Raw genomic sequence first — 27,721 nt, 5'->3', positions numbered from 1 at the left:
GCTTCTTTCAATGACAGGTTCCCTCTCAGGTCTTGGAAAAGAGACACAAGAAAAACATTCCAGCAACCAAAGCAAGCCAAAGATCCTGGTCAGTGTTGCATATCCTCCTAAACCAACCACACTGACTTGCTTTCTGGAATTACTGTAAGACCAGAGGCTTTTTTGCCCATTGAGGTGACTATAGAGCGTGGGGTGTTTCCAGTGCTGATTTTAAGTCATGCTCTGTTGTAGACCTCAGGTCTCACCTGAGAGCACAGCACAAAACTTGCATCAGGAAATACCTTCCTGGAGAGCCCCTAAGAGGGATGATGTGTTTAAACAATATATGCTCAGCAAGTGGTGGAGCTGAGAGGCAGAAATGCCACCGGTTTCCTTTGTCAGCATTCACAAACACTTCAGAGATGGTTTTGTCTCCACAAGAGCCTCTTTTGTCTTAGAACAACCGGTGACAGATAATTTCCATATAGGAAGGGCACGGTTTTCTTGCTTTATTTGCTAAGAGAAAGCTGAAGAGGGTAACTCTGGAAATCCATGGAAGCACTTCCATTCTGCTTTGCAATGGAAGTAGCTTCACAGGAAGATCGGTGATGGGGGTTATTTTTGCACAGAGGTGGGGAAGAGGGAAATCAGAGCCAGCTGGCAGGGGAGCAGGAAAACATTTTGCTTGGAGAGTGGGAGGAGAGCCAGCAGTCTCAGAAAGATGAGGAGGGAGGCATTGGGACTACCAGCTAAGGGGTGACAGAATTCCTAAGAATTCAGTTGGAAGGGATCTAAGGGAATTAACTCACTAGTGTGGCACTGACCTGCGGCCTGCTGGAGATGTGAAGGCTCCAGAAAACCCAAACCCCACAGGCTGTGCCCGCAGGACTGGCAGGGAGAAGGCAGAAGCAGGAAACAAGAAGGGCTGGGGAATGACTGAGAAGCTCAAGGAAAACATCCCCCTTCTGTTAGTCCTGGCTTCAAAGGGAGCCTGCTGTGAAACAGTGAAATCATCTCTCCCTAAACAAAGCCCTTCAGTTCTTCCCTCGCTCTCTCACTCACTCCCCAGTGTCCCTGAAATTCACCATGAGCAGCAGCCCTGGGTTTTTTGTTGGTGCTGTGTGTGCTTTGATCTCCAGGCTTGCAAAGGAACAAGAGAGTGATGGGGCTGATTCATCCTAAAACAGTAACTGAGAAAACTCTTGCCACTCGCTGGAGCGAAAATAGAGGCTTGTGAAGGGAAAACTCTGCTGCAGCAGCACTGAGTTTTGTAGATACTTGGATTTTTGGGTGTTAGTTTGTGAGAATCTGGGTTTTTGCTGCAGATACTGACTGTGTGGATACCCTGCATTTTCTCAGCCTCATTTTTATGCTCTGTGTATGAAACCTTTTGAGCAGATTTGTTACTCATTATACCCTGCCAAAGCTCTTTATTAGAGACCAGGGGCTCTAGCAAGAGATTCAACTGGAGGAGTATTATTTTAGCAGTAAGGAGAGTCATCATATTACCAGGTAAATGTGGAAGTACAAAAAACTAATTGGATTTTTGGTAATTTTATTGGTTATAAGCACATAAACCCCATCACCCCACCTGCAGCCCATACAAATCACAGGTACTCAGGGCGTTTGGGATGATCTCGCAGTCCCTGCTCTCTAAGGTGGGCTGCATGTGATCCTTTCTGGCTCCAGGGACTCCACCTCTGTGCCCCAACTCTGGCTGGGCGTTCCCAGCTCCGAGGCTGAGAGCACAGGGCAGAAACCCCATGGTTCTGCACCCGGTAAGAGCAGGAGCTGAAGGAGGCAGCTCTGTAAGAAGCTTGGATTCCTGCCTGCAGTCAGGACTGGATCCGTTTCTGGGCTGCTCCTGGGCTTTTGCAGCAGTGTGGGTGAGAGTCTCCTGTGTGTGACACGCAGGAGGTGCCAGCTGGGGCCAGGCTCCTGCAGCTGTGGATGCAGAATTCCTCCAGGCTCCCGTGTGAGCCTGTGCTCAGCTTGTAAATCTAGATTGCCTGACAGCCTGTAGTAGTGCTGTCACAGGAGACAAAAGACAGAAAGGTGAACCTGCAGCAGAAATCTGACAAGAGGCCAGGCACTCCAATCAAGCCTCATTGTTACATATCTTTCAAGACACTTGTCATTTCCTTTATAATTTTCTCGATTACCATAATGAGGATTAATTTGGCTTCCAGGTTGCCTTACACTGCACCTTTGTGCACACAAAAGCCTTGTTGTCAAACCTGGTGAAGCACCTAAGTTCAGGCAGAGGTCAGGAGACGCAAGCTTGCGTCCTGCTGGGGAGAAATGGAGGAAGGAAAAGGTTTGGAGGCACTCTGATGCCACTCTTGGCCTGGCTTGGAGGGCTGCTGGGGCTGTTTCAGGGTGTGGATGGCTGGTTGGTGTGGGAAAATGGGAGCAGCAGGAACCACAGGAGAAGGTGATGCAGCTGTGCAGGTCCTGCTCCTCGTTTTGCCGTGGTGGGAGCAGAGGGAGGTGGGTGCCTGAGGCAGAGGCACTCAGCATCAGAGAAAGGGCTGGGGAAGCAAAGGCCTTTGAGCTGGCTTTGTGCAAAACTTTCCCAAGCTCACCTGAGGATGGAAAGAGGATGCTTCAGTGGGGCAGGAGAGAAAGTGAAAACGCTGCGGTGCTCAGGAAGAGCACAAGATGAGGAGGAGGCAAGAGGAGAGGATGCGGGAGGTTCGGGTAGGGGGACTCGCTCTCCAAGTTGCATCCCCGCTGCCGTTGTCAGCCGTGCCGTGTGCTCAGTGTCCCTTGTTCCCCGCAGACTGCCACCCCCTGTGCCGGCGCTGCGTGGCCGATGTGCGGGACGGCGGCAGCGTGTGCCTGGGGTGCCAGCACGGGCGGCACCTGCTGCTGGGGGATCGCTGCCTGCCGCGCTGCCCCGCGGGACACTACGCCGAGCACGGAGCCTGCAAACGTGAGTGCCTCCTGCAGAGACCCCGGGAGCTGCAGGAGCTGCCTGCGCCCCTGCCACCGCGCCCGCCAAGGGCTCCTGTCCAGTGGAGAGGCCTTGTCCCGCTGGCAAAGGAACAGCTTTGTTTTCGTGCTGTAGGAGGTTTTTCAGGATGTGTTGCTGAGGCTTGTCTTGGTGCAATAACGGCCCTGATAGCAGCTCCCCAAACAGAAAGCCAATTCCATTCAGCTTTCTAGGCTGGGGCAATGGATGCAGCACCCAGGGCACATTTCATTTTCTGACATGTGCCTGCATCTCCTCCACTTGTTGTTGTTGGTGTGGTTTCATGTTCCAGACATTGTCTGAGCTGCTTTCTACTCCCTGGGCTCTTAGAAGGAAGCAGATTCCTTCTCTTGTTCGGAGCCTGACAGAGAAGCGGTAAAGCTCCAAGCTGAGCAGGGGGTATTGCACTTCAGTTTGAGAGAAAAGAACCCAGAGCAGAAATTCAGCACAATGGAGATGCTCCTTTTGCAGGAAGTGGCATTTCCTAATCTAGTTCAGGGCAGGTAATATTTCAAAGCTTCTCTCCAGCATTCTGGGAGCTGTGTGTTTATTTACCTGGTTTTGACAAATGAGATCTCAGAGCTATGAAGCATACTCTGTGTCACTTGATTGGAAAGGCCCCTGAGAGAGAAAGAGAGGTTTTGCCTTCCTGGCAGTGTAAGCCTAGGGATAACATTTCTTCCCTTTGGCTTGAAGGTTTGATTTAAAAGGAGCTGTGCATTTTTCAGACTGTGTCACAGCCTGTAGGATATTTTGTTCTGCCTTTTAAGATCCCCAGCACAGCTTCTGATCCCTTTGCCCACTCTTTCTCATGATTAATTTTACACCTATCATGATAGGTGTAATGATGGCATCAATCTTTAAATAAAGGCCTGTCAAGAAGTAAAACAGATTAATCATTTTGTAAGTAACCTCTCTGGAGAAAGTAATAGGGTACATTGGCCTCAGCCCCTGTGGTATTTTAAATCCCTTTGGTCAGACTAAGAAATGAGCCTGAAAAGCCACGAGGGAAATGTGGAGAGGGTGCATGGAGGTAGTCTGGTCTCCATCAGTGCAATTCCTGCTGGAGGGATGGATGTGAATCTTCAGGGAAGTGTGGAGCTGTCAGAAAAGCACTGGATGGCTCCTGCACAGACACAGAGGATCTAACCTGAGTCTAGCTGGGAGAAAGCATGAGGGGGAGGTATGTGCTAGCCCTTTTTTCACTCTTCTCTGTTAGACACGTCCTGGCCACATCCTGCAAGGGTTTTCCTTAAGAAGGAAAGGCTGAAGAGAAGAGGGTGAAAAGAAGGAGAGGAGAGGATCCTTCCTTGGGTGGGGGGCACTGTGCACCACTGAGGGCTTAGACTTGGCAGGAGTTTCTGGTGCTCACCCCCCTGCTCCCAGTCCCAGAGTGTTTCTGCTGAAGCCTGTGCCCCTTGCCCTGAGAGCTGTTTTCCCTTGCTCAGAAGCCTTGTTTTTGCTGTCCCTGCAGCGTGCCACCCTTCCTGTGAGAGCTGCACCGGCGAGGGCCCCTCGGCCTGCTCGGCCTGCGGCGGCGGCCTGGTGCTGTCCCACACGGGCGCGTGCGCTCCGCGCTGCTCCCTGGGCTTCTACAGGGATGGCAGCAACACCTGCAGACGTGAGTGCCTCTGCCCCTCTGCCCCTCTGCCCCTCTGCCCCTCTGCCCCTCTGCCCCGGCCCCTCTCCTTCCCACAGAGCCTCTTCTTGCTGCTTTGCTCACCCTGGCTGCTGCCTGGAAAAAAAAAATAAGGCTTCAGGTGCCTAAAAATGTGATGTGACTTGACAGAGGTGATGAGCTGCCTCAGGAGCAGAGCCTAGAGCAGGGCTGAAATTTCAAAACAGTTGCAGTTTTGTTATTGACCTCAAAGGCAAGAGGCTTTGTGTCCTGCTGTAAAAACCTGCAGGAGCATTTGTGTAGGTTTCCCTGTGATGGATCCCGGGCTTGATGAAAACCTGGCAAGTTGAGACCAGCTTTAACGAGTCCTTGCTAAGGCAGACCCCCTCCCCACTGCACTGCCTGCCAGTACATGCCATGGAAGCTGCACTGGAGCTTTTGTGTCCATTTCTCCTCATGGGAAACCCCAGGAGAGCTGAGGCACAGCTTTGTAGACACAGACCTGAGCTGATCCTAATGATCTGGTGGAACTGATCTGGTGTTGGGCTGTGTTTTATCCCACTATTGGTATCCTTTATGCATCTCTCAGGGCCTCTCTTTTCCTTTATTGTTTTGGGTTCACTCCAACCCTGGGTTATTCCTCTCAAAAATTATTTGGCTTGATGTTCAAAAATGCAAAATTATATGGCCCAAAGATACAAAGAACTGGAAAAAGCCCTGCTTGAATTGTCCCACTATAATACACATACCTAAAAGTGAGTGAATGCTGATGTGGTTTGGTCACTGTGAACCTGAACACTCAGATTGGTGAAGTCCTGTGTTACCCTGATTCAAATTCTCCCAATTTATGATAAAATAACTCTGTTGCACTGAGCCCAGGTATCAGTGTCATCCTACCTAGACCCAGTTTTGTCACTGATGAGGTCCTGTAGGAGGAAACTGAAGTGGTTGTCAGCTTTACCTGCCTGTTGTTGAAATAGATGGTTCTCCTGAAACTATTATTTCCATCTGATCAGCAGAAATGGAGACACCTTACATAAGTTCAAGGAAATACTTGTATCATTCTTCTGTTGTGGAAAAAAACCGAAAAAGGGCATTCAATAATAATAATAATAATAAAAAAAAGGGAAAGTAATAAAAAATAGGAATTAAAAAAAATGTTCTGGCTGGCTTCTTACAAGCTCAATAAAAATACTCGGTTTTCTCCAGCAGTAGGGATTCTCTTCTTGCTTGCTGCACCAAATTATCTCCCTTCCTAATTAACATGTCCCTTTCTAATGAAAGCTTTCCTCTTGATAGCTCCTGCCTCAGGATATCAGCCTAGACTGGGAATGTTCATGAGGCCTGCACCCTTCCTGAATTTGGTTCAGGGCCTCAAATAGATTTTTTTTTTTTTTTTTTTTGCAAGCCAATTTAGCTACTCTAATCTCCTTATTGCAAATGGCTTTTTAAGAAGTGTTTGTAATCCTTGGAGCAGGGGGCTCAAGGCCAAGTGTGTTGGATTTTTGTCATTCCAAGTGTCACTTGTGCCTTTTCAAGTGCTGCTGATAAGCCAGGGAGATACAAATTGTCCCAGGCTGCTGGGAAACTGCCACTTGGAGGGAATGAAGATTGTTTAATCGGAGGTTGGCTGCCAGGCTGAGAAAACCTGGTCCCTTTTCAACGTTTGTTTTAGTCTCCTTGCACTTTTGAGGAACTCAGGGTTGGAAGGAGGTTCAGAGAGATGCTGAGTGCACGTATGGGCCCTGGGAGATATTTTTAAACTCAATGACATCCTGGCCCACGAACAGTGAGAAGCTTAACGGGCTTAAAAATGCAGATAGGGAGTCGTGCTGATAAAACAAGCAGACAGGTTTGCTTCCAGATACAGTTTTTGCTTACTCTTCTGGCATGCCTCCATGGGCAGCCAGCTTCCCGTGGATTTAGGCCTCATGTAGAATGTTTTACTGTATTTTTAATAGTTGGTCCTTTGGAGCACTTGAAAAAAATAATTTTTTTCATGTAGTGTTCTTAAGTGAAGAAAAATCAGAGTGGCACCAGAGCACCTAAAAGCAGCTGCTTGATTCTTTAAGTAAACATTTTGCTAGGAATCATTTGTAGATCAATAAAATGCAGACCTTCTGTGACATTTTTCAGAGTACTGTTTTGAAAAACAGTGTTCCTTCTTCGGGGAGAGCAACATGGGTATTTTCACATTTACTTTGGAGGATATTTGGTTATAAAACTGTGTTTTGAATGAACATGTCAGTATTTATCACCCAAACTGTTAGTACAGCTTCCTGCAAAGTTTAGTTCCTGGACATCAAAGAGGTGAGTTGAAATATTCTGAACCTCTGGACTTTGATCCTAGATTCAGTAAATCCCTGAATTATTTTTTTTTTCCTGGCATCTTTTTTGCTCCCTGCAGCTCCAGAATTTCACACTGTGCGCAGATAAAAAGGTACAAATGTTAAGTGAAATTAAATGGGCCTTTGGTCCCACCAAGGATTGCAGCAGTCTGCTCTGCTCTCCAAACTTGTGTGTTTCAGTTGTATGAAAAAGGAAATTTAAAAATAAAACACAGGCAGGGAAAGCTCTTATTTGGGGTTTTGGATTCAGGGTCCATGTTTTACCCTGACCTGTCCAGAGCAAAGTAAGAAGCAGCGTGAGGGGACATTCCAGCCTAACTCCAAACGGAACGAGGCTCTTTTACACTTTGGAGATTGCGAAAAGGAGCAAAACAAGCGAAACCCCTGGAGTGCCCGCCGAGGACGAGGGGGGCAGCAGGGCTGCAGGGTAAGCAGGGTGAGGAATGAGCTGTTCTCCCTCGTGTTCCCACAGCTTGCAGCAGCCAGTGCCGGAGCTGCGACTCGGCCGCCGGCTGCACGTCGTGCAGGGACGCAGCCCAGGTGCTGCTCTTTGGGGAGTGCCAGTACAACGGCTGTGCCCAGCAGTACTACCTGGACTTCGCCACCAACACTTGCAAAGGTGAGAAACGCCGTGCTGGTACCAAGGGAGAAAAAAAGGAAAGAGAAAAAGGAATAAATGCAAGTGACCTTGGCTAAGAATCCGTTAGGTGGCAGCGGGAGCTGTGCAGGTGGCCTGCTTTAAAAAGGGTGCAGGAAGGGGAAAATTGTTCAGTGACAGGTTGCTTGTGAGGTTTCTGCTGGTTTTTTTTTTTGCTTTTTGGGCAGCCTGCTGTCACATACTTGAGCCTTTCAGTGGAACAAGATGATTGCAAATCGCTCTCTTGTAAATGATTTTGTAACTGAGCCAGCAAAGTTTTCAGGGGTCAGGTCCAGCAATTCATTTAGTCACGGGTCAGCTGATAAAGAGTGAGCTTGCCAGGCTAAGTCTCTTTGCAGGGGCTTATCTGGCCTCCTGTACTTACCTGTCTCTCTCTGTGTCTTACTAAACCCTGCATCAGCGGATGGCTGCAGAAACAGCAGTTTGGAGGGATTTAAAAGACACGTGACTTGAAAGATTTCCAGAACTCCCCAGCGGAGTGTTCCATGATGGAAATAAGTGATGTTTTCCCACAGCTTGTAGACCCCAAGTGCTAAGCCCTTGTGCAGGGTGAGCACCCCGGAAGGGGCTGCCCTGAACTGATTTCTGTTTTCTGCCAGAGTGTGACTGGAGCTGTAACGCCTGCAAGGGTCCCCAGAGGACTGACTGCCTGCAGTGCATGGAAGGCCACGTTCTGCACGAAGGAGCTTGTGTGGAACAGTGTCCTCCGGCTTTCTACCGGGAATCAGACACGTGCCAGAGTGAGTTTTCGTGGAGCATTCCCTCCAGCATGTTCCCTGCTTGTCTCCCAGGAGCTGCCGTGCTGAGCTCTTTGCCTGTGTCTCTTCAGGGTGTGACCAGCCCTGCCTTCAGTGCCAGCAAGCAGACAAGTGCAGCCTCTGCCCAGCCCCGTTCTTCCTCCTGGGCAGTGCCTGTGTCCCCAAATGCGGGCAGGGATACCTCGCAGACGAGGCACAGCGCCAGTGCACAGGTGAGCACCATGAGCCTGGCGCAGGCACGGTGGGCAAATGAGGAAGGAACTGCTTGCCAGCTTTTATCATAGCTCTTTGCCCACTGTTTTGACTCTTTGACACACATAGTGGTGTTTCTGCTCTGAGCCTGGGGACAGCTCTGCGTGCCAGTGGCTGTGCTGGTTTTGAGACTGAGACTGGTTTTGTCTCAGTGGGGTTGTGCTTTCCGTCCCATGCAGCTTGTCCTCCTGGATGCCTGGAGTGTGACAGTGGCAGCCTGTGCCACCTCTGTGACGGCAGCACGTTTCTGAAGAATAAGATCTGTGTTTCTGCCTGTGGCCAGGGTTTCTATGGCAATCCACGGACCAGAGAGTGTGAAGAAGGTGAGTGCTTCTCAAGAGACAGCACCATTTATCATCAGTGTAAAGCCAGTGACAAAATGTCTTGGAGGAAATCCCTTCCTGAATCAAACCGAGCGGTTACTTATCCATTCTTTATTCTAAATGAAGATTTACTAGTCTGTCTGCAGCTGGCTTTCAGTTCTGTGACGGGGAAATCAAGGTGGGAAGTCACTTGCCCAAGTCGTGGTGGGGATTGGGATGGCTTGCAGTTCACCTGGCCGCCCAGAGCCAGTGCTGCCAGGCACGGTGCCAGCACAGCCCTGCAGTGACGGCTCTCCCCTTTCCCTCCAGGCAGCAGGCATCCCCGGAGCTCCCGTGTGGGCGGCACCCTGACGGTGGGCATTGGCGGGGTGCGGCCGCTGGCCCCGGCCCTGCTGGGCTGCGATGCGGCCGCTGCCTGGCGCCAGCCGCAGTTCCAGGTGGACAGCGTTCCCTCCAGCGGCCGCCTGGTGATGCTGCGGGCCGGCCGGGAGGCGCCGCTGCGCCCCGGGCAGCGCTTCGGCTGCGCCGACCTGCGGGACAGGAGGGTGCGCTTCGTGCACGGCGCGCAGGAGCCCAGGTGACTCGGGGACGCTTCTTACTGAGCGCTTGCCTCACAGAGAAACTGCTGTGTCTTGAGAACGGGCATTTCCTTTTCCCTTGGAAGCATTCCCGCTGCTGCTAAGCCGACTTGCAGCTTCTTGCGCTGTGCCGTGGTGTAACTGGTGCTGCAAAACTTCTCAGTTCGTGGTGGAAGAGCTCACTGTGACCCAGTCCCAAACCTTCTGTGCTCTTGGGGTGCAGGGATGTGTCCCATCTTCAGGGCCCTCAGCTGAGAGTTAAAACGGGCATATGAATCTGATTGTTACCACAGTTTGTTGACATTGTTAGGAGGATGCTCAAGCGATGTCACTGCTGTGCTCTCTGGCAGAGTTTGCCCTCAGCCATTCCTTGTTTGCCTCCAGGGTCAGCTCTGTTAGTGCCCTGGAGTAATTAGTGGTGATTAGTAGCTGGCAAAGCTCACACTGCCAGGGTGTTGCAGGGAAGCAGATTTTTCCTGCAGCCAGGCAATAAGCCAGCCACCCTGCCAAATCTCACCCTTGATGTGCATCGCCATAAAGCCTTGGCACCAGAGTGACATGGGTGGAACTGTTCTAAATTTCTGGCTGTATAAATCAGGGAGGTCTTCCATCTAAACAGGATCTGAGGAAGACTTTCAGGGTGTCCTGATGCCAAGGGTTAGCTGGTGCTCACCAGACTTCAGGCATATGTTCCTGTATTTCCTGTATCCTGCTTTTTTTTTAGTCTACCTGGTAGTCACCATGAAATGTCAGCATCTTGTCTTGAGAAACAAAGCTGCTTTATTACCAAATATCACTCTATTTATTATTTATACTGTTACTTTAAACCTCAAGGTGTTTGGGGTGGCATCACTGAAAAGTAAATGGGAAGAAAAATTCCTGGCAGGTCCTGAAGCCAGAGAAGTGAGGTTTTTCTTTAGCAGCATTTAGAATTGGCACTTTATCTTGGGGATGCCATCTGATGTTGCTCAAAGGGAGATGAGGGTATATTATCACACAGCTAAAGGTGCTTTATTGTCTGTTGTGACTGTTGTGAATCTTCAGGAAAAAATACTATAAAAATGTAATTGAAGGAAACCTGAGCTAAAGCTTCTGTCACTGAGCCAGTCACTTTTGCTGAATATATAATGTGCTTATCATGGCTGAGTCCTGGAAGAGTACTTCATTAATTTATATTATCCTGTATTTTGCCTTGCTGGGGACCTGTTTAGGAAAGGACAGTTTTCCTTGAAGGTCAGTGACCAAGAGTCATTCTCCCACCTTGAGGTGATCAACATTCAAGCCTTCTCAACACAGGTAAGAAAGCATGGAAACAACCCCAAATTTGGTACCATCTGAAGCCCTGGTTTCTTGCAGGGGTAACAGAGGAGCTGGGCACAACTTGAGCAGGGGCTCACATCAGGCAGGTTTGGCTCAGCTCTCCCTTAGGGCAGCAGCCAAGAGTTACATGGAGGAAAAGAACTTGGGGAATTGACTGGAGAGGTTGGCCTGTGCCATTTTGCCTGTGCAGGGAGTGGCAGCTGTGCAGTCACAGAGCAATTATCAGTGAGGGCTGAGGAATCCCTGCTGCTCCAGTCGTCCTCTGGGTCTGCTGCTGCTCCCACTCAGCCTCTTGCTGCAGGCCAGTTGGGCCAGGGTTGATCCTGACTGCAGGAGAGCTTTGACACTCAGGTTCAGTGCTCTGTTCTGGGACAGCTGGGAATTAAATCAGTGTGAGCTGAGCTGGTTGAAGCATGTCCCTTAAACTTCTCACCACTTCTGGGCAAGGTGTGGTGCTGCCAAATGTCTCCTGTGTTATTGTTATTTAAAGTCTGTGGACAATCTGTGGGTCTCACCCCAGGGAGGGTACAGGCACCTGAACAGGTTCCAGGTTTCCAGGGGGGCTTTGCAGCTTACACTGAGCTTTTTCCAGTGTGGAAGGCTCTATCAGGAGTTGTGGCTACTTGGCATATCCTTACAAATAGAGACCCTAAAGTGCAAAAGAGAATCTGCTACTCTTAAGGCCCATTTACATCCTAAGAGGGGCACCAGATGACTTGACAGAACTGTTCTAGTGCTGGCTCCTTCCTGCCTACAAGCCTGGCTCAGCCTCCACCCTCCCCATGGGTAATTTATATTCCACAGTAGTCATTCCCATAACTTCTGGAAATCAGAAGTGCTCTAGTTTGTCCTTTAGAATAAGACAAACTGTGGGTTTTGATCCTGCAGTGTTGATATTGATTCTGGCTGGTGCTGAGATCTTGGCTCAGCCTAATCTCTTGTTTGCCTCAGTAGGACGTTCACCTGAGTAAGAGCTGCAGTGACTGCCCCAGAATACATAAGTGAGGTTTAATGATAGGAATTGTGGCTGCTGGTCCCCAGTAACCCTGGGAAGCCGTGCTCAGGTGAGGTGGCTCCCTGGTGGATGTTCCCAGGGCTTTGCCTTTGTCTCTGTGGGAGCGCCTCCCTCCCGAGGCAGTGCATTACCCGTGGCAAACGGTGTTGATGGGGATCAATAGACACTGCAGATTGAAACTTTTCTTGATGACAGAGAACTGGAGAACTAATTTAAACCAGCAGAAATACGGCCTCTAGCAGGTTTTTGGTATAAGTTGAGTAAGGCAGTGGGGAGTGTTGGGAATGAAATAAAGACTGATGATGAAGACACCCGGTTTTGCTGTCATCTCAAAAGGCTCATGAGGATCACCTAGAGTCACATGCTTGCTATATAAATGTCCCAAGTTTTTGCCTCTCCTAAGCCAAATGTGGCATGAGAATCTTCTTTTAAAGGGACTAATTCAGTTATAATGCTAAATATTCTTAGATCTACCCATCGGGGGAAAACGTGTGGAGAGCAATTCTCTGCTGCTAAGAAGTAGGAGATTTCCAGGGATGAAGTGAGCTGATGTCCTCATCCCCAAACTTTTAATTCCAGCCTTTGATCATGATCCAGCCTCCCAGGCTCAGCAGACACCTCAGAGCTGCTTTTGTGTTCCAGGCGCCGTTCGTGTTCCGGAACGAGCCCCTCCTCGTCGGCCGGGGGCAAACCGGCACCATATCGGAGCTGGTGCTGGGCGTGGGGGACAGTGACAACCCTCAGGACGTGGTGCTGGTGGTCGTGGAGCCCCCGAGGCACGGCAGGCTGCTCGGGGCCGCTGGGGACCCCGCCACCCTGGCCCTGGCTGAGCTGGCAGCGGGCCGGCTGCGCTACGCCCACGACGGCTCCGACAGCCGGCAGGACGCGGCTCTGCTGCAAGTGAGCGACGGGTACCACTTCCAGAACATCCTGCTCCTCGTCAGCATTGCTCCCAAGGTACGTGCTGCCACGTGAGCCACGCTGGGGGTCCTGAGGAGTGCCACTCTGTCCCTGAGGTGTCACTGATCCTGAGTAACCAGCCGCAGGAGGCAGTGGGTTGAGTGGGTTTTGGAGGTTGCCTGAATTTTTGGTTTGCCGCAGCTCCAGTTGTGCAGCTTTGCCGATTCAAAGTCCATAGTTACTTGATAAAAGGTAGTAAACTGCAATAAAGCAGAAGGAAAAAAGCTGAAGATATGTTCATTCCTTCCTAATGTGAAAGAGTAGCAACAAGTAGAGCTGTCATTAGAGGTCATGGTTTGCAGTTTTCTATGTAGAGATCTGACACACTGTCTTGGAGTTCCCCACCTTGGAAGGAGCTAGGAGGAGAGGACATTGCCCCCCTTTGGCCCTCTCTGCTGTGTGAGATGTCTTTCACAGCAGCTTGGGCAGGACAATTTAAGGGAGCTTGGTGAGTGCTCCGTGTGGCGGTGGAGCTCTGCAAAAGGAGGCCCTGATCCCATTTGGACCCTGCAGGTTCCCCTAAAGCTATGGTGGTAATTAATGTTAATTAGTGCTGTGACTCATACAGCAGCCTGGGGATGAAAAAGGCGTTGTTTTCAAGGCTGGTGCTGCTATTAGACTCCTGGAACAGGAGGAGCCCTGCCTGTGGTTTTCACCCAGACCGCTGCCATGGCCCTAAGGAGCCTGAACAGGATCACAAGGGCAGTGGAAATGCTTGGACACCACTCTGTGTTCTTTGTAACACCTTCTTTTCCCCACTGCTGATTTAGCAGGTTCCTGTAAATGCCAGTGAGGGTGAATTACTGAGAGTGGTTTCTTTTATTATCCTGTTTTGTGCTCCCTTGTCTCTCCTTATCATTCCACTTTTCTCTGTGCAGACTTGGCTACAGAGGGGAATGAGGGTGGGGACAGAGGTGAGAGCAGGGCAGCTTTTAGGGCTTTTCCCAGTCCCTTTGGTTGCTAATGGCTGCTTTTCCCATCCAGACCCTTTGCTGGAACAGTTGCAGTTCCAAGGGACATGGAAGACTTTCTTTTCTGAGAGGCCAGGAGGAACACGGATAAAAAAGGCAAAAGATGTTTATTTTAGGGGTACCCCGGACCTCTAGAGATCCAGCTAAGGGAGGCCTCCAAGGTATTTGCAAGGCAGCTGACCTTGCCCTGCCTGGAAGCAGGTAGATGAAAACACTTCTACATTTAAAAAATATTTTAAAAATAGATTACCAAGCAAAAAGGGCTGTCTCATGAGTCTGTTCTTATTAACAAGCAGCATCAAAGCCATGTGGGAATGGTATCACAACGTGCTGGACAGGTTTAACGTGGTCAGTGAAGGAACATTCAGTTATTTAGTGACCTAAGAGCTGAAGGTTTCCATGTTTATAACAAACCCACAGTGTAAGTGCAGTACAGAATAGGTGGATGCACAGCAGACATGCCAAAAAGGAGGTCAGGAATCATCCTGTAACGTGGTTCCTTTTCACAAACCTCTTTTTAGCTCTCTCTCCTGTCTCTGTGGCAGATGCAGGAGAACAGAGCAGTGAGTCATTTATCAGTTTGGGGGCTGATTATGTGGAGTAGCAAGTGAGGAGGGAGGTGATCCCTTAGATGGAGCAGTCAGGATTTTGACTGATCACACAGTTCAAGGCGAACTGCAGCCACAGCCAGTTTCAAGGTGAATGTGCAGAAATCCACCAAAGAAGTCACATTTACAGCAGCTGGGCTTATACGAAGGAACCATGGCACGGAAGAGGTCACAGGGATTTTGGTGACCTGTCCAACAAAGCAAATTAGAGCCAAAAAGCTGATATAATCCTTGAATGCCAGAGTAATGTTACTGAAATAAATGGAAACTGTAGTGAAACTGTTATTGCAATCCACAGTGCTGACATCCACATTTCAGGAAGCTTAAATTGATATTGGAAAAAAAATTTTTAAAAGCCACAGGAATAGTTTGAAGGTGAGTGTCGCAGACATTTCTTCATAGAAATACTTTCTTTGGGATTTCTCCTTCTGGGAAGCAAAGGGCCCCAGAAGAAGAATGTAAACAATTGTTATCAGCTGTTGTGAAATGTAGCAGGTGTCCCTGTGATTGGCTCATCTTCCTTGTGTACCATTAAAGGCCAATCACAGGAGCAGCTCAGGGACAGATTCCCTGGACAAAGAACTTTGTTATTCATTCTTTCTATTCTATTCTTGGCATAGCTGCTCTCTGCAACCTCTCTTTTTCTTCCTTTTAGTATAGTTATAATGTATTATATATCTTATATGAATAAATCAGCCTTCTGATCAAGAAACAAGATTCTCGTCCTTCTCTCACCACAGTGACCGTCTAAAGTCGCTGTAATAGGTGAGGAAACCCACAAAGTAACTAAAGACTTGGGTAGATGCTCAGAGAGAGTGAGCATGGTGGTAAAAGAAAAAATTATGGAGGGAGACTTGAATTTAGGGTCAGCAGCAGGAAATTAGGAATTAGAGGATGAGGTCAGTTCTAGAGGCTGGGAATGGGGTCTGAGGGATGCTGCAGAGGATTTCTTCAGGCAGACAACCAGGGGTAGAATGCCTGAGAAATTCCAGAGCTGTCCTCGATCCTCTCTTTTCCCTTGAGGTGCCATGGCTGAGTGGCAATGGGCCTTTCCCGCTGTCCCCTGCTGCAGGGCGCCAGGAGCCCGCGGCTGGTGAGCAATTCCCTGGTGTGGGTGCCGCGGGGAGGAATGCTGCAGATCTCCAGCACGGTCCTGCACGCCGAGCTGCCCGGGGCCAGGGACGCTGACATCACCTACAGCATCGCTGAGGGGCAGCCCATGCACGGTAAATGCCTGCAGCCCACAGAGAGCCCTGCCAGGCTGCTACTGCACCTCTGGGGAGGGTTTCCCTTGGATGGGGCAGTGCCTGAGCGTGCTGACCCCATCTTTGTCCGCTCCTCATGGCTGCACAGAGGAACAAAGCACCTTTGCCCTTCCTGATCATCCGTGTTCCTCCCCTTGTGGTGGAATTCTGGCGCGTTTACAGCCCTGAGAGAGCAGAATGTTAGTGCCCAAAGATAATCCTCCATGGTCAATGCCTGCCTGGAGAAGCACAGAGCAGGATCTGCCTCTGGAAACTGCTGAGCAGAAATACACCTTGAAGAATTCCCTACATTCTGTGACTTTAATTTGATTTAATTTGGCCCAGAGGAAGGGGTTGCTGGCCGAAACAGGATTTCTGGTGTTGTCTGGATCTGTAGATAATTCTTGTCTCCAGATTCCTCCTGAGAGGCTCTGAGCTCAGCTCTCAGAGCAGTGACTTCCACCAGAAACCCCATGCTTAGGGAGGATCTTCTGGGTACAGGGTAAGGAGGCTGTGGAAGGTTCTGGGATTTGTGACTGAGCCATAAATGGAGAAACACGGGATGAAAAAGACATGTCATGTGGAGGGAATGGAAATATGGAAAGAAAAGAAAAATGCTCCTTTCTTTCTCAGCATCACTATTTTCTTCACAAAATCCATGTGTTCAAATAACATGTTTTGCACTTCTAAGAAATGATACCGCATATAATTTGCCTGGGAAAATTAGAGGATCCCTCTTAGCAACATCCATGTGTTTCTTTTATTTCCTTTTGCTGGGAGGACAGGCTGGTTTCCATCAGCTGCCAGCACCTGATGGAAACAGAGATAATGAGAGTTTTGCAGTTTAGAAGAGAAGTAATTAATTTGTATTCTCCCTTTTGCTTTCTGCAGATGAAGGTCTGTCTTCCAATTTTTAATAAGCATTTACAGGAATACAGGAGTTTTTCCCTGAGGAGCTTGTCTCCTGCTGCCTAACCCCAACTAAAATTTATAATCCTGTATTTGTAGCACCATAATTATTGCTGCTGTGATTAATTGCAGTAATATAAGCAGGTTTGTAGCTGCAGGAAGAAGCAGCAGAAATCAATGATCCCCAAAATTTTGTCTGAAATACTGTTTTGCAGAAAGGGAGGGAAAAAGTAAGAGAGAGAAATGTGGAAAATTGATCCTGAATCCAGGAGGCCATATCTGCTTAACTTAGTCTGTGAATAATGGGAAAGATATTCATACCTATAGAAAATGTGAATAATGGGAAAGATATTCATACCTATAGAAAATATCGAATTTGACTTTTAGGTTTTTAGGGGAACTCTCATAAGCAAAACCATAACATCTGGAATGTAATTAGGGTACTGAAAAAGGAATGCTAGCCCAGAGTTTGATGATGGAATGGAAGTGTGATATTGCATCTTGCTGAACCACTTTTTTTTTGTTGCTCCAACTTTTCAAGGGTGGTTGGAGGAAACGAAATGGGAGAGCTTACGACGGATGATTCACATAACAGGGTGATTAATTATCAATCAGCAGGATTATCAGCCCGGTTAATGGAATTAATTAACAAGATTGCCCAGTGTCACCGGGATGTGTCAATGACCGCTGCTGGCATTTCTGTCACTTGGGAAAGGCTCGGAGGGGGTGGGCATTTGCCTTGGCTGTCCCTGGCTGGCTGCCCGCTGTGCCAAGCTCCCGTTTGCCCTTGCAGGGGAGGTGGTGCTGCTGGCGCCCATGCCAGCGGACGGCCCGGCCGGCTCCTGGCAGCTGCTGCCCGACGGCAGAGCGGCCTCGCCCGCCGCCTCCTTCACCCAGCAGGACATCAGCGACGGCCTCGTGTGGTACCGGCACTCGGGGGCCGAGGTGGAGACTGACTCCTTCCACTTCCAGGTATTCTCATCCTTTCCCTAGAAACACCACGTGGCAGCTCAGGGAGTGACTCCCCTCGTGTCCTGGGGGGTCAGGACACAGCATACATACAACCTAGAATATTGAAAAACGTCCCAAGTGACTTTTTACAAACCGGTGAGCCCCAGAGTCACACAGCCCTTGGTTTCTAAGCTAATAATTTCATTTTGGCTTCAGAGTCCTCTGTCTTGCGTGCAGGCCAAAAGGGAGAAATACTCCCCAGCAGCTGGGAAACTGAAATAAATCCGCACTCCCCGAGGTTTAAGAGCCATAAAATTGCTCAGACAGGCCCTTGCTGTTTGCTGGGAGGGTTTCACAGCCTGCCCTCAGTAAGCCGACGTGAGCACTGGCACACAGTGTTTGTTACATCTGGTTTACAAGGCAGGAGCAATTACTGTAGCACCGCAGAGGCAATTAAGGTAATTTCTAAAGTAATTAACGTAAGCGATAACGAGGAATTTGTGAGCGTCAGTGTTGAACAAGCTAATCTTTGGCTTAATTGCTGCGTTCCTCTTAGAGACTATGCATTTTGCATGAGTTGAGTGTTTGGGTTCAGTATCTCAGTAGCAATAACTGCACAGAGAGCTCAGAAGGGGAGCTGGGAATACCTGGTCACATCAGGACACCACAGCACCCCTGTCCAAGCCTTGAACTTTGGCTTGGGACATTTCATTGGTTTTAGGACAGAGCAGGTGCAGCAAATGGCTAAAATGACATTGTTCCTTTCATCAGAGCTTACATTTTTTTATGCATTTTCTAAAAATGAAGGCTTCAGGATGTTCACTTACCCATTCCTGTGGCCGTTTCTTCCCAGGTGTCCAGCGCTGCCAGTCCACAAGCCAGCCTGGAAAGCCACGTGTTCAACGTTGCTGTTCTGCCCCAGACCCCCAGGGCCCCTCAGCTTTCCCTCGGCTCCTCTCTGCACATGGCTGTAAGTGGCAGCACCATGCACATGGCTGGAGTAGGCATGGGAAAAAAGCAGATTAGAAGAGTAACTGGCCTGGGGGATGCAGATAGTACCCATGAAAAGCTGAAAAACTCAGGATTAAAAGTAATGAATGTACAGACTGGAAAGGAGAGGGGGAAAGAGAAGCAACATCAGTGTTTTATGTAATTCTTACCCTTTCCTGAGAAGCCAGGAGGAATGGCAAGAGAGAACAACTGTGGCTTAGCCCATAATGAGTGGGGTTTGCCAGTAGTTCCACTGTAAACTTGATCCTACCTGCTGCTCTGGGAATGACTGTTTGAATGAGAATGGTCTCTCTAAGCTGGGTCCTTCCCCAGCTGTGTTGATTGGAAAGATGATCATAGAGTTTGAGGTCAGCTTTGTGGGCTCTCAGGCTGTGGTGCAAGCCTTCCCTGTGTGTCCCCACCACCTGTGGCTGTCCCTTCTGCTTTTCCTGGCCTGCATGCCAGGCACAGGGAGCAATGGGAGAGGGATTAGTGGGAAGCCCATGGCACAACAGCCCTGTCAAGGTTTGAAAGAGTGGCGACCTTTCCTGGGTGGTAATGAAACATGGTCAGACTGCTACTTGGAGCCATTCATCTTCCTGCTCCTGACTTTTTGTTGTTGTCATTATTGGCAGAATTGATGGGAGAGATGTCTGGCAGAGCCACACAGCGCTGGGTTTTATAGCTAATTACTCCCCACAAAATTCAATAGGGCCATAAAACACCTTTTACCTCACCACCTACAAGTCCCACCTTTGGGAGAGACAAATAGGCCTTGGAGGCAGCGAGGAAGAAACATAACCTTAAATCTTTCTGTCAGAAAATCTCACTTCCCTGCCCCAGTGTGATGGAGTTCTGTTCATTCATCTTCAGACTCCTTCAGAATGAGGCTTCCCAAGCTGAGAGGAAAGCACAATACTGTGAGTCCTCCCATCCCTCTAGTCTTGACTTGGACTTGTGCTGCTGGGAAAGGTCCAGAGAAGTTTGATGACTCTTTTGTTAAACTGGGCACAACGTCTATATTGGTTTTTCTTCAATCAAGTAAACCTCATTCCCCCATGTTGGTAACCTTTCATGTTCCAAAGCAGGTTATTTAAGTGCCCAAATCCGTAACTTAGCTTGTTCTCTCCCTATTTTTGCTCAAGATTATGAAATGAGCTGGATGCTTTTCATACCCAGCTGAGCAGTTTAATTTGTTAATTCTGCAGGATTAAGGTTCATGAACACGTGGAAATTAACTGGTTTTGGGCACTTAAGTCTCTTCAAGTAGCACTGTAATTCCTTTAAGGCCCTGCCTGCCTTTGGTTCATGATAATCTTGTTATGGAAGGATGAGAGCAATTTTAGTCAGGTTTAAAATAAAAAGGAGAGCTTTGGTTCCTCTGTATTCCAGTTGAATGGGCTGAGTCATTTTCAGTCATTTTCTTTTGAAAGAGAATGAAGTCCAGCCACATCAGACTACATGAGAAAACTACACAGACAATGAACTACACGTTCATCCAGGGCATTCTTGATCAAACTAGGTTTTCCTTTCTCTCTGTTTAATTACTGTAGGCCAAAAGAGAAACCTGGCCACCTGTGGGTGTGGAGGTTGTGCATCTGCAGGGCACAGGGAGTGAGGGTCAGGTTTCAGAACTGGGCCTTTACATCTCAAGACTGTCTTATATTTACTAGAGCAAAGCAAATTCTCTTTCAATGCATTTTTGGGTGAATCTTCCCCTGTCTCTGGCCTTGATGCTCATGGTGTGATGTGTTTATTGAGGTGCTGGAGGACCGTGTGACGGTGATTGAGCCCCATCACCTCTCCTTTGTAGACCCGGAGGTGCCCAGTGAGAAAATCCTGTACAACGTGACTGTGCCTCTCCTTCCTGGGCAAGGCAAGTGTACCTGCTGCATGCCACATTTTCTGAGCATGTCTCCTCCTTCCCTCAGAGCATCACTCTGTGGAGGCACCTGTTAATCCACTTGGCCTCTTTCCTTGGCTTTTAAACACCTTGTTCCTTAACCCAGCTTCTTTAGGCATGTGCTGCAGGGTTCAGGCAGTTTTTGCTGCTGTCTGAATAATACTGAATGTTGTGTCCCATGGCTTTCTGCTTCCCACCTCTCGAGTGAGAGGTTCTGTGAAGAAATGCCTCAGTGAGGAATCATTGTTTCATTTCTCTTGTCCTTAGAGCCCATCCTCCATGCAGTTGCATCCGTGTGACTTGTTCTGGAAGCAGTACAAAGAAGTACCCAAAGGGGAAGAAGCAGAGGAAGCTGTGGGATCAGGTAATCAACCCCTCCTGGTAACGCTGGTGTCTCTGCACCCACAGGTATTGTGGAGCACAGGGACAGGCCTCTGTCCCCAGCCAGGTTCTTCAGCCAGGCCGACATCAACCAGGGCAGGATCGCCTATCGCCCGCCGGCCGCCGCCCCGCACCTGCGGGAGATGACGGCCTTCTCCTTCGCAGGTGAGCTCCCAGCAGGGCCACCACAGCGCCCTGCTCTGCTCCTCCCTGCTGAGGAGAGGCTCTGCCCAGTTACCATCAGCCCTTCAGATCCCCCAAATCCTCCGAGGCCCCGGCAAGGCGTGCTTTCCCGTCCTGACCGCCTCGCTCTGTGCTTGTGCTTGTCCCGCCAGGTCTGCCGGAGTCCGTGAGCTTCCGATTCACAGGTATGGCTGCTGCCAGGCTTGCAGGGCTCTTTCAGGGTGAGAGAGAGACCAGAGTCTTCATTCCATGGTCAGAAGGCTGGATTTATTATTTTATGATATATACGTTACATTATGACTATGCTAAAAAGAATAGAGAGAAAAGTCTCAGAAGCTTGCTAAACTGAGAATAGAAAAGGAATGAATCAACAAAGGAGCTCTCTCTGATTCTGTCCCCCAGAGAGCTCGGCCTGTGATTGGCCCTTAATTGTAAACATCCAGCATGGGCCAATCACAGGTGCACCTGTTGCATTCCACAGCAGCAGATAACCATTGTTTACATTCTTCTTCTGGAGCCTCAGCTTCCCAGAAGGAAAAATCCTAAAGAAAGGATTTTTTACAAAAGATGTCTGTGACATATGTCAGCCACTTTTTCTTTCCTGGCCACAGCAGTTTTCATCCTTCTTTTGCCCTTCCCATTGCCTGTTGCCCCTTGGCCTTTGCTCTGCTGCAGGCACACCTGTGGGCACTCTGTAGGAATTTCTGGAAATGCACGTGCCTGGGGAATATTAATTTGTCAGGTTCCCAGCAGTGCTTTACAGAAGCTGAGCTGCAGCTTGCTAGAGACATCTTTTTCCAGTGATTGCCTGGAATCAGTCCTAAAATCCTGATTTATCCCCATTGTCCCCCCAGTGTGAACAAGGAGTTTTACGCTCTCATTTTCTTTAATGCAGCATGGAGACATTTCTGCAATTAAATTGCCACAGATAAGCTGCTTGCTTGTTTAACAGATCCTTCTGTTTCCATGTGCTTTCTGGCTTCCACTAGCAAGGAGAAGTCCGTGTTCTGAGTTAGGGGCAGAGAGAAATGCTCTTGGCCTGGGTGAAGTGTGTGTATGCTCACAGACAAAGGTGGGAGATGAGTCAGCCATGTGGAATGGCGCTTTTTGTACAGACAGGTGAATTTCCCAGGCGAAGGGTCCCTGCAAACCCATCCCTGCACTCAGGCATGGTTTCTGTCTGTGCCTAGTGTCTGGTGGGGAGCACACGAGCCCGGAGATGGTGTTTGTCATCCACCTGCTCTCTGCTGAGCAGCAGCCTCCAGTGTTCCAGATCGCAGCTCCCTTCCTGGAGGTCAGCCAGGGGGGCAGAGCCACCATCGGTGAGTGGGGTGCATGGGGCACGGGCTGGGGCTCAGTTCTCTGCCAGGAGGCCCAGCTTCATTTGCCCAGGGGTCACTTGAGAGCTAGTCTAGGAGAGAATTCCCTGACACAGCCTGAGCATCATCAGGGCACAATTTCCATGGAACTTGTAGCTCTCAGGCTGGGGGAGCTCCAGCATTGTTTACTTTTCTTGTACTGACTGAATTACAGGGCTTTTTTGGCTCCATTCACATCAGCTGTGCTCTCTTTCCCTGGCACAGGGATCCAGTTGGCTGTGAGTGACACGGATACAGCTCCTGAGGGCCTTTTCTTTGAGCTGGTGAAACCTCCCCGTCATGGCATCGTGCTCAAGCACAGCGCAGATGTGCAGGAGCTCATGAGAGCAGGTGAGAGGAGCAAGAGTTTCCCTCAGTGCAGGAGAGGGGTCAGCCTGGCTGGTTTATATGAGCAGGAGGAGACAGATGCTCCTGGCAGATCAGGATGCATCCATAGGGAAGCCTTATCTAGCTGTGAGCTCAGGAAGCAGCTGGGAAGAAAAGGAGGGTTGGTGCCCTCCTTGAGAATCACGGGGAGTCGCTGGCGCTGGGAAGGTCACAGCTTTTCCTCTGCCCTGCCAGCTCCTTCATGAACATCCTCATAACCCACAGCCCTGGCAGGATGGGATGAAATGCCAGTTCGGTTCTTGATGAAGGTCATTTGAGTCGGATTCCTGCCCTGAGCAGGGTCTCTCTGACTCGTGTGTCTCCTCGCTGGGCAGGCGACACCTTCAGCTACGAGGACGTGACGCGGAACGCCCTGCAGTACGTGCACGACGGCTCGGCAGCGGCACAGGACAGCATGGAGGTCTCTGTCACCGACGGCGTCAGCACGGTCACCACGGTGCTGAGGGTGGACGTGTCCCAGCTGGACACCCACGGCCCCCAGCTGGCCCCGGGCTGCCTGCTGGCTGTCACCGTGGCCAGCAAAGGCTCTGTCACCCTGTCCCGACAGCACCTGGCTTACACGGTGGGTTTGCATCTGCTCCTCCATCAGGCCCAGGGAATGCTGCCAGCTCCCTTTCCTTATCCCCCACACACCTCCCTGCTGTCAGCATGCATTCTGGCTGGAGAGCTCAAGTTTTGGCTGCTGCCAAAGAGAGGATAACAGACTCTTTCATCCCACAGGGATTTAAGGTTATCCCCGTTTGACTGTACCAGAGGTGAACTGCCATGCTAAACATGAGCACCTAGTTAATCCCAGATTTTTCTGTCAAACAGTCTTGCTAGTAAAGCACGTGGATTTGCCAAGTGTTAATCCCTTGAAAACTTGAGCCTCCTCAGCCACCTTTTTCTGGGCAGATCGGAAGGGGGAAGGAGTAAACAACCCTAGGATGCTGCAGAGCTTGGTGGCTTGAGTTGGTCCCAGGGCTTGTGGGCTGTGCAAGAGTTATCCTGCTGGTGACATTCCCTAGAAAGCTCTGTACTCCTTGCAGATGATGCAGCACCCTCCTGAGGGAGGAGAGATCACAGTACAGATGCAAGGCTGGAGAGACCTGAGCTGAGAGAGATTATTGGGAATTTTTTTTTTTGGTTTTTTTTTAAGGGATCAGTCTGAATACAAGTCTGGAATCTGTCCTGTCCTCCTCTTAAGGAGGAAGGCTGACTAGGGAGATGCTCATGTTTAATCTGAATGAGAGCACAGACAGGGAAAAGAAGATTTCACTTCTGACCCATATGCTCAGGATGTGTTGATTTCTGCTCTGGGCCTTATTTTTCAATCACCTAACAAAACTCTTCTAAGAAAGATGACATCTGAGTTGTGATACCACAGTGTGGTTGTACCTAATGTGGTTGAAAAGAGACAAAAGCAGCTTTTAGTTCATTGTGAAGTACTTTGAAAATGAAAATACCAGGGTTATGTCTGGGAGACTGTGTTAATGTGACACAAGGACATAGAGAAAGCCTTGCTGAGCTGAGAGAAAATGAAAATACATTTCGTGGTATGCTTTGAAAATGTCAACCCTCCTGACTCTCTTCTCATCAGTAGAGTTTCACTTAATATTCATCTGTGGGTATGACCCAACTAGGCAGGTATACAACTATAAAACTCTTATTCTTCCTTCTATTTTTAGTGGGACACAGCAATGGCTAATTCTGCCCTGTTTTCATCTGGTTTGTTTCTTCATGCTTAGGACAACAACTCTCCTGACTCAGAGATCAGAATCCAGCTGATATCTCTGCCAGCCTATGGAACCCTCCTCAGGACATCAGGCTCCCACAACGAAGAGCTTTCCAAGGTTTACAATTTCACCATGGAAGACATCAACAGCCAGAGGATCAGGTAGCAAAGAACACTGTTCTCCCTCAAGCCATACCAGTTAAAAGCTCACTGAGCTTTTCCCCAGGGATCTCTGGGCTACTTCAAACAATTCAGGGAACGAAAGCGATGGAGGGTTGGGAGCTGAGACACCACCTCTCTTCCAAGAGGATGGGATGGATGTGCCTGGGGTCAGTGAGGCTCCCTGACTCCCATGTCCTCATCCTGCAGCTACTCCACCACGTTTGAGACCAGCAATCAGCCCGTGACTGACATCTTCCACTTCTCAGTGCTGGATGCTGACAACAACAGGCTGGACAGACAGATGTTCACCGTCACCATCACCTCGGCCCCAGCGCTCATCGCCTTCGCTGGCCACGTCACCGTGAGGGCCTGGGGACAGGGACAGGGCTCTGGGTGCCTGGGGACAGGGCTCTGGGGGCCTGGGGACAGGGCTCTGGGTGCCTGGGGACAGGGACAGGGCTCTGGGTGCCTGGGGACAGGGACAGCCTTGGCTCTGAGTGCCTGGGGACAGGGACAGGGCTCTGGGTGCCTGGGGACAGGGACAGGGCTCTGGGTGCCTGGGGACAGGGACAGGGCTCTGGGTGCCTGGGGACAGGGCTCTGAGTGCCTGGGGACAGGGACAGCCATGGCTCTGGGTGCCTGGGGACAGGGACAGCCATGGCTCTGGGTGCCTGGGGACAGGGACAGGGCTCTGAGTGCCTGGGGACAGGGACAGCCATGGCTCTGGGTGCCTGGGGACAGGGACAGCCATGGCTCTGGGTGCCTGGGGACAGGGCTCTGAGTGCCTGGGGACAGGGACAGCCATGGCTCTGGGTGCCTGGGGACAGGGACAGCCATGGCTCTGAGTGCCTGGGGACAGGGACAGCCATGGCTCTGAGTGCCTGGGGACAGGGACAGGGCTCTGGGTGCCTGGGGACAGGGACAGCCATGGCTCTGAGTGCCTGGGGACAGGGACAGCCATGGCTCTGGGTGCCTGGGGACAGGGACAGGGCTCTGGGTGCCTGGGGACAGGGACAGGGCTCTGGGTGCCTGGGGACAGGGACAGGGACAGGGCTCTGGGTGCCTGGGGACAGGGACAGCCATGGCTCTGAGTGCCTGGGGACAGGGACAGGGCTCTGGGTGCCTGGGGACAGGGACAGCCATGGCTCTGGGTGCCTGGGGACAGGGACAGGGCTCTGAGTGCCTGGGCACAGGGACAGCCATGGCTCTGAGTGCCTGGGGACAGGGACAGGGCTCTGAGTGCCTGGGGACAGGGACAGCCATGGCTCTGGGTGCCTGGGGACAGGGACAGCCATGGCTCTGGGTGCCTGGGGACAGGGACAGGGCTCTGGGTGCCTGGGGACAGGGACAGCCATGGCTCTGAGTGCCTGGGGACAGGGACAGGGCTCTGGGGACAGGGACAGCCATGGCTCTGGGTGCCTGGGGACAGGGACAGGGCTCTGAGTGCCTGGGGACAGAGACAGCCATGGCTCTGGGTGCCTGGGGACAGGGACAGCCATGGCTCTGGGTGCCTGGGGACAGGGACAGGGTTCTGGGGGCCTGGGGACAGGGACAGGGCTCTGGGTGCCTGGGGACAGGGACAGGGCTCTGAGTGCCTGGGGACAGAGACAGCCATGGCTCTGGGTGCCTGGGGACAGGGACAGGGCTCTGGGTGCCTGGGGACAGGGACAGCCATGGCTCTGAGTGCCTGGGGACAGGGACAGGGCTCTGGGGACAGGGACAGCCATGGCTCTGGGTGCCTGGGGACAGGGACAGGGCTCTGAGTGCCTGGGGACAGAGACAGCCATGGCTCTGGGTGCCTGGGGACAGGGACAGCCATGGCTCTGGGTGCCTGGGGACAGGGACAGGGTTCTGGGGGCCTGGGGACAGGGACAGGGCTCTGGGTGCCTGGGGACAGGGACAGGGCTCTGAGTGCCTGGGGACAGAGACAGCCATGGCTCTGGGTGCCTGGGGACAGGGACAGGGCTCTGGGTGCCTGGGGACAGGGACAGCCATGGCTCTGAGTGCCTGGGGACAGGGACAGGGCTCTGGGGACAGGGACAGCCATGGCTCTGGGTGCCTGGGGACAGGGACAGGGCTCTGAGTGCCTGGGGACAGAGACAGCCATGGCTCTGGGTGCCTGGGGACAGGGACAGCCATGGCTCTGGGTGCCTGGGGACAGGGACAGGGTTCTGGGGGCCTGGGGACAGGGACAGGGCTCTGGGTGCCTGGGGACAGGGACAGGGCTCTGAGTGCCTGGGGACAGAGACAGCCATGGCTCTGGGTGCCTGGGGACAGGGACAGGGTTCTGGGGGCCTGGGGACAGGGACAGGGTTCTGGGGGCCTGGGGACAGGGACAGGGCTCTGGGTGCCTGGGGACAGGGACAGCCATGGCTCTGGGTGCCTGGGGACAGGGACAGGGCTCTGAGTGCCTGGGGACAGGGACAGGGCTCTGGGTGCCTGGGGACAGGGACAGGGCTCTGGGTGCCTGGGGACAGGGACAGGGCTCTGGGTGCCTGGGGACAGGGACAGGGCTCTGAGTGCCTGGGGACAGGGACAGCCATGGCTCAGATGGGAGCAGCTGAATAGTTTTCCTGGACTGAGGGAAGTGACCAAATGAAGTGTAGTGTTACTTGTGCCCCCCAAAAGGTGGTCAAAGCACTTGGAGGCTGGAGGAGGCTGACAGTCCATCTGCATCCCCAAACCTCATCTGTTTATATCTGTCCACTCAGGAGCTGCTTGTCCCTAGGGTGTCTTCTTGATATCAGTGGAACGAGTCTCATTTAGCCCTACTCAGTATTTCATCCCTAATTTCACCAGTGTATGCGTAAGAGACTCTTCAAGTCTGAGACACCTGGTGCTTTGGGCTGACACAGATCATTTCACACTCCTTATCAAGGCCTTTGGAAGTCATCTCCCTCCTTTCCAGCTGTGCATTCCCCCTCCCTGCCTTCCAAAGGCTCTGCACAACAAGAACTGCAGGTCTTGCCTTCCAGGAGGTCACCATGACACGGACAGTTCCCTTCCTGTCCTGTCCAGGCTCCTCTTGGAGGCCAGATGGGCTTTGTTCTTCCCATCCCACCCCACCTCCCCTCAGCTCCCTGCTGAATTCCTGATTAGCAGACCTGGGGAGGGCGGGACAGCGCTCCAGCGCCGGGCCAGCCTCTCCCATGGAGG

General features: G+C 51.0%; 1 protein-coding gene across 1 annotated transcript in view; it reads left to right on the top strand.

Annotated features, from left to right (window-relative positions):
- The window catches only part of FRAS1 (Fraser extracellular matrix complex subunit 1), a 102,136-nt gene that overhangs the window by 53,958 nt on the left and 20,457 nt on the right, over positions 1 to 27,721 (top strand). The window contains exons 20-39 of the mRNA XM_074542107.1: positions 2,762 to 2,914; positions 4,428 to 4,574; positions 7,392 to 7,538; positions 8,177 to 8,317; positions 8,407 to 8,547; positions 8,767 to 8,910; positions 9,220 to 9,487; positions 10,700 to 10,784; positions 12,466 to 12,780; positions 15,435 to 15,588; positions 17,309 to 17,487; positions 18,320 to 18,436; positions 20,218 to 20,332; positions 20,768 to 20,905; positions 21,076 to 21,108; positions 22,114 to 22,245; positions 22,507 to 22,632; positions 23,004 to 23,251; positions 24,417 to 24,565; positions 24,773 to 24,926. Coding sequence (XP_074398208.1) covers positions 2,762 to 2,914; positions 4,428 to 4,574; positions 7,392 to 7,538; positions 8,177 to 8,317; positions 8,407 to 8,547; positions 8,767 to 8,910; positions 9,220 to 9,487; positions 10,700 to 10,784; positions 12,466 to 12,780; positions 15,435 to 15,588; positions 17,309 to 17,487; positions 18,320 to 18,436; positions 20,218 to 20,332; positions 20,768 to 20,905; positions 21,076 to 21,108; positions 22,114 to 22,245; positions 22,507 to 22,632; positions 23,004 to 23,251; positions 24,417 to 24,565; positions 24,773 to 24,926 — 3,086 coding nt within the window. The remainder of the gene's footprint in view (positions 1 to 2,761; positions 2,915 to 4,427; positions 4,575 to 7,391; positions 7,539 to 8,176; positions 8,318 to 8,406; positions 8,548 to 8,766; positions 8,911 to 9,219; positions 9,488 to 10,699; positions 10,785 to 12,465; positions 12,781 to 15,434; positions 15,589 to 17,308; positions 17,488 to 18,319; positions 18,437 to 20,217; positions 20,333 to 20,767; positions 20,906 to 21,075; positions 21,109 to 22,113; positions 22,246 to 22,506; positions 22,633 to 23,003; positions 23,252 to 24,416; positions 24,566 to 24,772; positions 24,927 to 27,721) is intronic.

Source organism: Zonotrichia albicollis, chromosome 5, assembly GCF_047830755.1.
Source record: "Zonotrichia albicollis isolate bZonAlb1 chromosome 5, bZonAlb1.hap1, whole genome shotgun sequence".
Taxonomy (NCBI): domain Eukaryota; kingdom Metazoa; phylum Chordata; class Aves; order Passeriformes; family Passerellidae; genus Zonotrichia; species Zonotrichia albicollis.
The sequence above is the reverse complement of the archived record's forward strand: the minus strand, read 5'-3'. Positions and strand labels throughout refer to the sequence as shown.